Source organism: Bos taurus, chromosome 21 (assembly GCF_002263795.3).
Source record: "Bos taurus isolate L1 Dominette 01449 registration number 42190680 breed Hereford chromosome 21, ARS-UCD2.0, whole genome shotgun sequence".
Lineage (NCBI taxonomy): Eukaryota > Metazoa > Chordata > Mammalia > Artiodactyla > Bovidae > Bos > Bos taurus.
In genome coordinates, this window is record NC_037348.1 from 7,410,568 (window position 1) to 7,422,611 (window position 12,044).

Sequence of the window (12,044 nt, forward strand, 5' to 3'; positions counted from 1 at the left end):
AACAGAAAAATTCAGGCAAGAAATGGCCACAAAACCAGAAGTTTATTGTTAGTTTTATAAGCAAAGGTCAATTACTTCTACCGCAGTAGACTATGACTGTTTGAGACGTAATCCACTCACAACCTTTTCTTTGTATATTAACAACAAACATAAGAAAATCTAGGCTATAATTCTTGACAAATTATTTCTTATACCACTTCTTCTCCAAAGTGGGTAAAAAACACTACATAAATACGGTTTCACTTTATGGAATGATGATCTTGCAAAAAGGATTAATACGATTATTAAGGTTTGAAAAGTGAACATTTTAATTTGAAAAAATCTAGGCATGCAAAATAACATACATCAATATGTGTGTGTGCCAAGTTGCTACAGTCATGTCCGACTCTTTGCAATCCCATGGACTGGAGGTTTCTCTGTCCATGGGATTCTCGAGGCAAGAATACTTGAGTGGGTTGCCATGCCCTCCTCCAGGGGATTTTCCTGACCCAGGGATTGAACCCACATTGCATACGTCTCCTGCATTAGCAACCGGTTTCTTTACTACTAGTGCCACTTGGGAAGCCCCATACACCAATATGCCAAAGACTAAAAATGAAAGATAGATTTACATTTACTTTCAGACACAGCAATGCTTTCTACACACTGTAGATATTTTACACAGATTAAAAACTTTTCCAGAAAAACACTCCATATATATGAAGTCAGTAAGGTATATTTTCAGATACTCATATACGTTCAGAGAAGGGAATGAAGAAGGGCCCATTCACAAAGAAACAATAAGACTTCATAAATCATCTAATATGAATAAGAACTAGAATTCAACGTGAAAAACTTAAATGAGGTTCAATGATAATCAGAAAAGTCCACATAAAGCAAATTCATTTAAAACAGAGACCAAATATCATGGTAAATATTGGGAATAAAAAGTTTGACAGAGACATTCTCTTGAAATATATTTTAGTTTTTTTAATATCATAAAATGTTGGCTTCTGTGGCAAAAATTTCCCCAATAAATTGGGTGATAGCTCAAAGTCATTTGATTTTCACAGTGCAATCATGTAGATTTTTTGGTTTTGGAGTTTTTCAAAATGCTCAAAACACATCAAGCCTTCTAATGCTAATTTTAGTATTTTAATCTTCAAATTATTATCTTTTTAAATACCTCTAAATCAAAGTCATCCTTGTTGGCCTTTCTCTTCCTTATTTTTTAACTGGTCTATTGGATACTATAACATCCATAAATCATTTAAGAATCTTAACAGCAAAGAAAGCACAGGCCCAGAGAGACGCACAGACTAAGTGAAGAGGGGCTTCTGAATGGGGACTAATTTTTTTTAATTTTATTGTAGTATAGTTCATTCACAACGCTGCAGTAGTTTCAGGTGTACAGCAAAGTGATCTGGTGTACATGTACATATATCCGTTCTTCTTCAGATTCTTTTCTCAGATAGGTTATCACAGAATATTGAGTAGAGCTCCCTATGCTATACAGTAAGTCCTGGTTGGCTATCTATCTTATATGCAGTAGTGTGTGGGACTAAGTGGTATATTAGTGAATATTTTGCTTTCCTATACAACTCCTGCAACTTTGTAACTGCAGGAATTAGTGAATTTCCACCTAAGTAATTACCTAAATAATTTCCACCACTGTATATGTACTTTTATTACACGTTTACACAGTAAGAGGGGATATACATCTTGGTTCTGGATATCTTAAGATACATAAAACATATCTTGATCAGGACTACATTATAAATAACTTTTAAAAAATGTAATGTAATACTGTACCAAGGTTGTAAGGGAGTTCCTTTTCATGTAGAGTCTCTCCAAGTACTGTAGTCCCTCATCTTTCAGTAACTCCAATGGGAAATGCTGCAGATTCCTGTAATTTAAGAACAAATTCTTGTGCTTTTCCAGCCTTGCCACAGAGATCGTCTTACAAAGTTCGGATGCCATGGCTGAACATATTCCATCAGGCACGCTGCAGTACTACATCTTGTCAAAATGGATCCATTTCTAAAGAGAACAAAAAACCTGAAAATTATGATACTGGTAACAAAAGCTGCCAAATAAACCAGTTAGCATATATAGCTATTTGCAGACATTAAAAGGAGAGTTATACATCAATTCCTACATTTTTATTTCACAGCAACTAAATTTTCATACATATTTAAAAGATTAAAATGAATAACTAATAAAAAAGTACTCTCACTATTTAAACAATATTTACTACTTAGTAGAATAGTCCTATTTGAAAAAATAGTTCTTGAACTTGAGATAGGAATCCCTATCTAAGAGAAGAGAGACCAGTTTCCTAACACATAACTAAAGAAAGAACTTAAAAATCAGACACAGCAAAGCCATTTCCTTCCTTCGTACCTCATTTTGTCTTTAGCTTAAAATATTTTTAAAATATTTAATATGACTAGATCATTTACAGCTTCATTTTCTTCGCTTCTTACTATCTAAATATTGTTCTACATTGTAATATTTTCTTTCTTTTCTCCTCATTCTCCTCTCTTCTTAGCTTTGCAGATTATCTTAAGTAGCAAAGAAACAGGCCTGGGAACATAGTTTTACTTTATTCTTTCAGTGAAAGAAGAAATACTGCCCTAGGAAATACAACCTCTCTGGGTTTCAGCTGCCTAACATATAAAATGGAGACAACAATTTATTGGTAAGGGCCAGAACCCAGAACAGATTAAATTCCCTCCTACATGGGTAGGAGGAGAAATAAGATTTGCCATCTTATCAATTAGACACAGGGCAGAAACAAACTTCACAATCACCACAAAAAGAAACAAGCTCAGAGCTACAATAATCCGCCGAAGGTCAAGCAGCTCATAAGGGAATAAAGGATTTTTTTTCTTTGGGTGGGGAAGTGTGTCCAGACTGAAGTCTTTGCAAACACAGACCAACAGGATTTTACAAGATACTAAGGAAACGGTAAAACACTAAAATCAAGTTGAGCTTTGTTCAAAGATTCTGCTCTCGTTTACTTGGGCACACTTCCTCAAACTCTCCAAAGGAAAATACCTTTCAAAGAAAATGTTTTTTCTTAAGAAAAATTTTCACTGAGAATTGACACCAAATTAGTACAAATGTAGTAACATAAGCTTTCAGTAAGCAGTGCTTTGTAACTTTTCATTTATATTCCATTATTTCCAAACTCTAACTCCTAATAGGAAAGTATCTGCTATTTTATATGAAAGGGCAGAGAATATGGAGTACTCAATAATCTCCCCAATGGAGCATGAGAGTCCAATACCTTCCCATTTTTATACTAGCAACTCACTTCCCTATTTTTATGAGACATATTACATGACTCTAAACAAGATAATCTTTCCACATCTTAATTCTCTCTGTGAAGCAAGGATAACTAGGCTAGAAATAACGTTGATGATCGTTATTGGAAGGGGAAGCTTCCTGGGTAATTATTCACTTAAACGGTAAACTGGAAGCAGTTTAGGTGTCTCAGAAACACCTCAAACTTAACACTTTCAAATAGGAGTTTTTTATTTTCATCACCTATCCAAATCTCTCCCGGTCTTTCCAAACACCAGGAAAGCCTGAAGTCAAGAATGATTCCACCCACCTATCATGAATGAGTCACCCACCACCTCCAATCCATCACAAGGCCTATGGTTTCCATCTCCAACGTACACCTCAAATCAATGCACATTTCTCCATCTGCCAAAATGGAAAACCAGTCATCTCCTGCCTGGCCATATATTTTACTGGTCTCCCTGTGTTTAGTCAATCTGTAATACATTAACCACTTAGCAGGGAGCTTTTAAAAAAGTAAATTCAATTATGTCTCCCTCTCTTTCTCAGGTAAATTCACTCCCTACTCACATGAGTTCTTAAAAAAAAAAAAAAAAACCTTCAAAAGTTTATTTAGAAAAATCAAACTTGCCAGGTATTGAGGGCTCTCCACAACCTGGCCCCACCCACTCCTTCAGCCTGGCAGCACCCTTCCTGTTTCTCACCAAAGTCCTGGGCTTTTCTAGTGCTTCTCAGGGCCGCACTCTTCACATCACTTGCTGCTCTCCTCTTAGCCTTGAAAACACTGTCTCAACACCCTTCAGGTTTCAATGTAAAATCACCTCTCCATCCCAAATAAATGATTCTCTCTTCCTCTTTCTTTGTAGGACTCTCCACAATTTATAATCTATATATTTATTGATGTATCTATCTATTATAAATCTAGCCAAGAGACTGTACCATGAGCTCCTGAGGGCAGAGATCCCACTGTTTTCTTCACATTTGTATTCCTGCCTCTAGCACAAAGCAGGCCCTCAAACAGCTGATGAACTGCTGAAAGTAGGCCATGTGAGTAACACTGCACAGTAGAGTGTTTTTCATCTCTGATCTAAGGTCAGCTTGTAGATACTATAGGCTGAGCCTTCTATGTGCTTTGATCTCTCAATCCTTAAAATTCTGCATTGCGATATATGTTATTTAGCCTGTTTTATAGATGAGGAAACTGAGTTTTCTCAGAAAGCAACTCCTCAGAATTCCAACCCAAATGAACGACTTCAAAGCCTGTGCATTCTTCTACAGTGCAGCCTTTCATGAACTTCAGTAGGGCCCGTGTTTCTTCCTATTACTATTTAAACGGTAGGCAAAGCTTACACAAATTTAAGACCACAAAGCACAGCCCACACTCCTTGATGGTTAGATCCAGTGAGAGAATACAGCATAACCTGATGGCTTTCCTTCTAAATCCTGCAGAGATGGGTAGGATTGACTGCTTTAAAAACGTCGCTGCTGCTGCTGCTAAGTCGCTTCAGTCGTGTCCAACTCTGTGTGACCCCATAGACGGCAGCCCACCAAGCTACCCCGTCCCTGGGATTCTCCAGGCAAGAACACTGGAGTGGGTTGCCATTTCCTTCTCCAATGCATGACAGTAAAAAGTGAAAGTGAAGTCGCTCAGTCGTGTCGGACTCATAGAGACCCCAGGGACTGCAGCCTTCCAGGCTCCTCCGTCCATGGGATTTTCCAGGCAAGAGTACTGGAGTGGGGTGCCATTGCCTTCTCCGTAAAAACATCACTACATTCTGTTAAAATGCAGTTTGGCAGATGAAATCTACACAAATGAAATCTGAAAGCTGTCAATAATAAATAATGGTAATGGTTTTCCAAATGCATTCATTGGCAGTACAGGATAATTTTCTCACACATACTCCCTTCGGTACCTCTGATCTACAATTAAAAGCAAATGATGCACTTAATATTAGCTGTATGCAACTGCACCTACATAGGAGTTTTCTGACAGGTAAACACCAATCCACTCTATTACTGTTTAAAGCAAACAAACCTTTCCACCTTAAGAAAATTCCACACACTTTTAAGCAGGTGTGTTTTAAAGGGAAAGGAGTACCTTCGATTGACTTCCATACTTAACTCGGTGGAATACCCACTCCAACTTCCTAATATTGGATATTAGAGGATTAAAATCGTACAATAAAAGCGTTTGTTATTTTCTCAGTACTGAGAAGGCTGGCAGAAGTCAGGCAGAACACATGCCATTTTTCCCAGTTAACCAAGCACTCTCGCCGTTAGAGTTTGGAAGCAGCGAGACTAGCAGAAAGGATTTCACTGATCCGGTGAAGGGATTCTGCGACCACCTAGGGCTAGGAGGGCCCGGCGGCAGTGGAGACCCGAGGCCCGGGTGGGCCCGCTCGGGCCAAGGTCCACTTGCTGCGGCCCGACGCCTCTGCCAGGCTCGGCCTGCCTGGCCAGCGGCCGGGCCACAGGGCACTGCTACGTGAGGCACCCGAAGCAGCGAAGCACCACTCACCTCTGCCGGCGAAGCCAGCGCTCCTGAGCTGAGGGGCGCCGGACGGCTAGCCCGGGCTCGGCAGGCGGGGCGGAGCGCCGGCGGCGACGGGGCGGGGCGCGGGCGAAAGTGGGGCGGGGCTGGGCGGGGCGGGACCCTCTCTTCAGATTTTGGGGGAGGAGTGAGCCCGGGCGACGAAGCTCGCGATAAAACGCCCCTGTGGTCGCCGTCTTACGATAGGTCAGGCGAGATGCTCGTTTTCCAAGCGACGTGCCTATTGGTCAAAACTGCGGCTTCTCTGCTACTGGCCCCGCCTCCGGCTCGGTCCTTGCTTCCGGCTCTGGCTTCGGGGGTTACGGTTGAGGTGGAGGTTTGTGCTCAGAGTTTTGAGAGGGTGGTTTAGCTGGCTCCGGCCTCAGGGACAGTCAGTAATTTATTAGTTCTTTTGTTCATACGTTCACTGACGCACTTGTCCTCGTATTCAATACATACGTTAAGAAATTAGAAGAATAACACCCAGTGTGTACCAGGCAAGGTTCTAAGATCTGTGGACAGGTTATCTCACTTAACTCTCATGGCAATCCTATGACACAGATACTATTATTATACTCGTTTGACGGTCACAACTGAGACCCGGTGGTTTTCTGTAATATGGCCAAGGTTAGTGATCAAGTAGTAAGCTTATTCGGAGAAGGCGATGGCACCCCACTCCAGTACTCTTGCCTGGAAAATCCCATGGACGGGGGAGCCTGTTAGGCTGCAGTCCATGGGGTCGCGAAGAGTCGGACACGGCTGAGCGACTTCACTTTCACTTTTCACTTTCCTGCATTGGAGAAGGAAATGGCAACCCACTCCAGTGTTCTTGCCTGGAGAATCCCAGGGTCGGCGGAGCCTGGTGGGCTGCCGTCTATGGGGTCGCACAGAGTCGGACACGACTGAAGCGACTTAGCAGTAGCAGCAGCAGCAGCAGTAAGCTTATTAAAAGCACAGTATAAAAAGAAGTCACTGCGCGCTGGCAAGTTCGTTCCAAACGTGAGGCAGTAACCTAGTCTCTGCTCTTGAAATACTTGAAGTGCGCTGCGAGAAACTATCGTTAAAAGGACACTAACAATTTAGTGAATAAAATACTCTGGCAGTTCCTAGCATGACTGAGTAGTCTATCAATAAATATTTTAAAATATTCCCGTGTCAGCAGAAAGAGTCATAAAAGGAAGAATCTTTCATGTTGGTAAAAAGGGAAAAAAAAAAAAAGATCCAAGCATTGTTAGGGAACAGTACAAAATACTTTTTAAATTCCTTGCTTGTTAGTGTGACAACGTTTCTTCTGAAATGAAGTTTTAAAAAACCTTCCTCTTAAGAAACCACTGTTATTCTTTGAAAAGCTTGATGTTGATTAAACTACTGGTTCATTGTCAAGCAATCTTGACTTTATAGATTTATATTGGTTTACTTAATTACTGTTAGAGATAACAGAGCAGACTTACATTAAGTAAAAATAAGACCTATGGCAAAATAACGTCTACCATCTGAAACTGACACAAAAGTAGCCATGTGATTCTTTGTATTAATATATTATCCTGTGTGTGCCCTGCTCAGTGGGGTCGGACTCTGCCACCCCACCCACTATAGCCTAACAGGTCCCTCTGTCCATGGAATTTTCCAGGCAAGCATACTGGAGTGGGTTGCCATTTCCCCACCTAGATATCCTGCGTCTTTAGGATCGAAGAACCTGCGTCTTCAGAATCGCAGGCAGATTCTTTACCACTGAGCCACTTCGGCAGCCCATATTATTCTATGGACACTCTTAAAAGTTGTCTGAATTTGTCAAGTGTCAGTTTCACATTTTGCCTCACTCAAAACAAGGGGGGGTGGAGGCAATCCTCTAATCCAAACCAGTAATTTGGCAGTGTTCGGTAAACTTTAACATCAACGGGCAGTGATACCCCTTTAAGAAAATTCCAAAGAAAAGACCAACCCCGTTTTAAAATTCCCACCTCTGGCTCCCAAGGATTGGGTTGCAAATTTAGACAAAATACTCTTCTCCACTCCCTATTGGTGCATAATCTATCATTCATTCTCCCTGGAATTTAGTGTGGTACCGGGTAGCTTTACGGGAAAAGACTGCTCCAATTTAGCCTGGAATTGCCCAACTTTTAGACTTTTATCATGGTGCTCAATCTGTAAAAAGAATCACCAAACTGATAAAACCAGTACAGCGTGGATCAAACTGGTAAATCATGGTGCCGAGACAACTGTAATTCGATCGAAAAAGAAACGGACAACTCTCAAGCACACAGGGTATTTGACAAAGGATTTTACGACACAGTGAGAGATGTGAGAGTTAAACTTTTCTCTTTTTTTTTTCTTTTGCTAGTTTTAAAGGCGTAGATGTCAAAGGAAAAGCAAATAAACTGCTGGCATAATGCAAGAATGGCAGGAGGAGAGTTTTTCAGAGGGTGTTTTTCTTTTAGAAAGAACATTATTCGCAGATTAGCAGTGGATTTTTGAATGGTAAAGGGAACAAGGTAATAAAATTTACTAAAGATTATTTTATACTCCAAGAATCTGTAGTTTGTTATTGCTTTAATATGGATTTAGAGGAACACTTAATAATGTTATTGTAATTATTAGGGGAAATAGATATTTTTCTTTGTATATTATCATACCTAGCATAATAGGCAATCCAGCTGTTAAAAGATATAATCTTTGGACGCAAGTTTTGTGTATAGATGTAGATTTGGAGATCCAGGGACATATCTGCTAATGACAAGGGAAAACATAATATTGGTATATGAAATAGAATCAGAAGATGATGAATGTAAGGATAAATTCTCAAAAATGAAGTCCAGCATTTATATTTTCAAGAATGATATTTTCACTAAAACTAAAATATAAATTCAGGAAATACTGATAAATGAGGATGATGTATATTAAAGCTTAATTTGGAGTAGCAGCATTTAAAAAAAATCCAGCCCAATGTAAAATTCCAAAATATAAAAACTTAATGATTCTTCAAACATTAATTCAGCTAATAAATACACCTACTGGCACATTTATTCCTCTACAAGGCCTAGCTCAAGAGTAGGTATGCAATAAATATTTCTTGAGTGTCCTCTATTAATCCATATATGGGGATATAAAATAATGTAATATAGTCTCTAAAGAAGCTCATACTCTGTCTACCTGGGAGAAGGAGACTCAAAAAGTTTAATGAAGACTTCTGGATAGTTCCTGGTGCATAGATGACTGTTGTAGACCATAGGTTCTTCAGGAGCTTAGGCCAGTAGAGCAGAAATATTCAGGGAGAGTTTCACAGTGGGGTTAAGACCCATTTGGGACTTGAGCAATGGGCAAAATTTCAGTCAAAAAAGAAATAGCATCCTAGATAGTGGGTGAGTTGTTACTGAATATGTGCAGCGTAAAGAATAATTAACTGAGCAACAGAAGTTTCATTTGGGGATCTTGTTTTAATCTTCAAAAAAGAAAAAAGCATGAGAATGTTACACAGAAAGTCAAAATTGCCAGAATTAAGGAGTTTGGTCCTGGATTTTAAAGGTAATATTTGAAAAAGATAAGACTGACATTTCAAGAACAGAGACCAGAAGCTAAGGGGCTAAAATATTAATACTATAAATAATGGAATGTGGATTGGTAGCAGCCTCATGAGACATTTTCTCCAAATACCATCACATGGGAATAACATAAATCTTGATTCATTTCTTTCTTTTATTCTAAAGCATTGATCTTATTTTTTGTTTAGCACTATTTGTTATGTATAATAATGTATAACAAAATATTATGTATAGATGAGGTGATAGTTGTGGTGCTATAAAACAGTAAAAGTGTTTGTTTACATTGCATCATTTTTTGCTCCTTTTCCCTCAGAATTTACCTGTATTTCTTGGTTCTATTTAACTGATTTGAGGGAATGTCAACCAAAAAAAAAGTTGTGACTGAAGAATACCATGGGAAGATGGGAGATATTCGTACTCAGACTGTAGGCTTTCACCTGACCTGTTTCTCTGAGACAAAATTCAATTCCATATACTCCATGAGCTACTGCTGCTGCTGCTAAGTCGCTTCAGTCGTGTCCAACTCTGTGCGACCCCATAGACGGCAGCCCACCAGGCTCCCCCGTCCCTGGGATTCTCCAGGCAAGAACACTGGAGTGGGTTGCCATTTCCTTCTCCATGAGCTGCTACCATGTACCAGATGATATCCTTCCAGTGGTGGGGGTGGGGGGTGGGGGGGAAGGTGAATCAAGGACCACCTCCTCTCCAAAAAGCAAAGTGCTTCAGGGATACCACGCAGAATATTTGTGTCCTTCAAAATTTGCTTCAAAGAATCTGAAGGTCATCTATCCTAACTTCTTGATTAGCGGTTCTTAATCAGTTAGATGGAGAAGGAGGTTGTCTCTAGCTGTGGAAAAGAATCCTGAGACAAGGCCCCTTGATGGCAGCTATGGCAGACTGCAATGTTCACCAAGTATTCCATTTACTCCCCTGGGTATGTAGCCATCTTTGCAGTTAGGGAGCAAATGAAATGTCAGTGCAAGTGAGTTGGGTCATGTATAGGCGATGATGGTGGAAAGCCCATGTACAGTTTTTCCACCTCCGTTACTCTACCATGACTCTTGTTGATGCACAGTTAAACCTTGGTCAACCTAGGTCTACACCCACTACTAAATCAAGAGGGTCTGTAGCACACAGGAGTTAGTATCTTACCTCATCATAGCCTAGTAAATGATTCTGACTACCTAAGACAACTTTTTCCCTGGAGATGTTGATGTTTCATGTAAGTTTTCTTAAGGAAAAAATGCCCTAATCAACTGCGTTTCATCTATCAAGTGGATGGTATGTTTGGGGGAAAGTCACCCTGTAAAGATGGTTTAATTTTCTGTCCAGTAAACATTTATTGAGGCCTATTAGGTGTCAGGCACTAATGCCATGTGACTCATCCATGTGTGGAGCGAGAATATTAAGATTAGTTTTCAAACTTTTGGGAACCTCTGTCATACTGTTTTTGTGGATCAGGGCTGCTTTCCCTATCTTATAAAAGTCTTGTATTAGAAGGTTTATTTATAAAAGTCAGAATTGCATATAAAACGGCATGGTGGTTTCATATCTATTTTTTAACAGTAAGGTATAATTTACATACTATAAAACTCACTCTAAGGATATAACTCAATGATTTTTTTAAAGAAAATTTACAGAGTTGTATAGCTAGCACCACATTCCAATTTTAGAAAAATGTCCATCACTGTAAAAAGATACCTCATGCCCATTTGCAAGCACTCCTCATTCTTACCCCCAGCCCGCGCAATCAATAATAAATTTTTTGTCTCTGAAGACGTGCCTTTTCTGGACACTTAATACAGATGGAATAATACAATACATGATATTTTGCATCTTGCTTCTTTCACTCAGCATAAGGTTTTGAGACTTAACCATGTTGTCATATGTGTTGGTCCTTCATTCCTTTTGTTTTTTATTGAAGTATAGTTGATTTAGAATATTAGTTTTCAAGTATACAACATAGTGATTCAGGGTTTTTATAGATTATATTCCATTTAAAGTTATTATAAAATAATGACTTCATTTCTCTGTGCTGTACAATGTATCCTTGTTGCTTGTTTGATACATAGTAATTTATATCTCTTAACCCCATACCCATATCTCACTCCTCCCCGCTTTCCCCTCTGCACTGGTAACCCCTGGTTTGTTCTCTATATTTTTAAGTGTGTTTCTGTTTTGTTATATTCATGGAATTCTCTTATCTTTTAGATTCCACATGTAAGTGGTAACATGGTATTTGTATTTGACTTATTTCACTAAACATAAAAACCTCTAGGTCCATCCATGTTGTTGCAAATGGCAGAATTCCATTATTTTTTATGACTGAGTAATAATCCATTGTGTGTATAAATACAACATAATTTTTTATGTATTCCTCTGTTAATGGTTGCTTCCAAATCTTGGTTATTGTAAATAACGCTGCTATTAACATTGGGTGCATGTATATTTTGTTCTGTTTTTTTCAGATATATGAATGAAATTACTGTTGGATCATATGGTAGTTATATTTTTAGTCTTTTGAGGACCCTCCATACTGCTTTTCATAGTAGCTGCACAAATTTACATTCTCACCAATAATCTATAAGGTTCCTTTTCCTCCGCATCCCCACCGGCATTTGTTATTTGTGGTCTTTTTGATGATAGTCATTCTGACAGGTGTAAGATGATATCTCATTGTGTATTTG

General features: G+C 39.1%; 2 protein-coding genes across 12 annotated transcripts in view; one reads left to right on the forward strand and one right to left on the reverse strand.

The window, feature by feature from the left end:
• Nucleotides 1–5,868, reverse strand: part of LRRC28 (leucine rich repeat containing 28) — a 189,841-nt gene extending 183,973 nt beyond the window's left edge. For 3 of the 4 annotated variants that reach the window (XM_005221757.5, XM_015459150.3, XM_059879097.1), the window contains exons 1-2: nucleotides 5,807–5,868; nucleotides 1,792–2,019 (exon numbers count right to left, since the gene is read on the reverse strand). In XM_005221757.5, coding sequence (XP_005221814.1) covers nucleotides 1,792–1,959 — 168 coding nt within the window. In that variant the 5' untranslated portion in view covers nucleotides 1,960–2,019; nucleotides 5,807–5,868. 4 annotated transcript variants of the gene reach the window in all.
• A 196-nt stretch (nucleotides 5,869–6,064) lies between these two features.
• TTC23 (tetratricopeptide repeat domain 23) overlaps nucleotides 6,065–12,044 on the forward strand; it is a 160,352-nt gene continuing 154,372 nt past the window's right edge. For 5 of the 8 annotated variants that reach the window (XM_059879083.1, XM_024981828.2, XM_059879082.1 and 2 more), the window contains 1 exon segment: nucleotides 7,862–8,119. The gene's annotated coding sequence lies outside the window, so the exon portion shown is untranslated. 8 annotated transcript variants of the gene reach the window in all.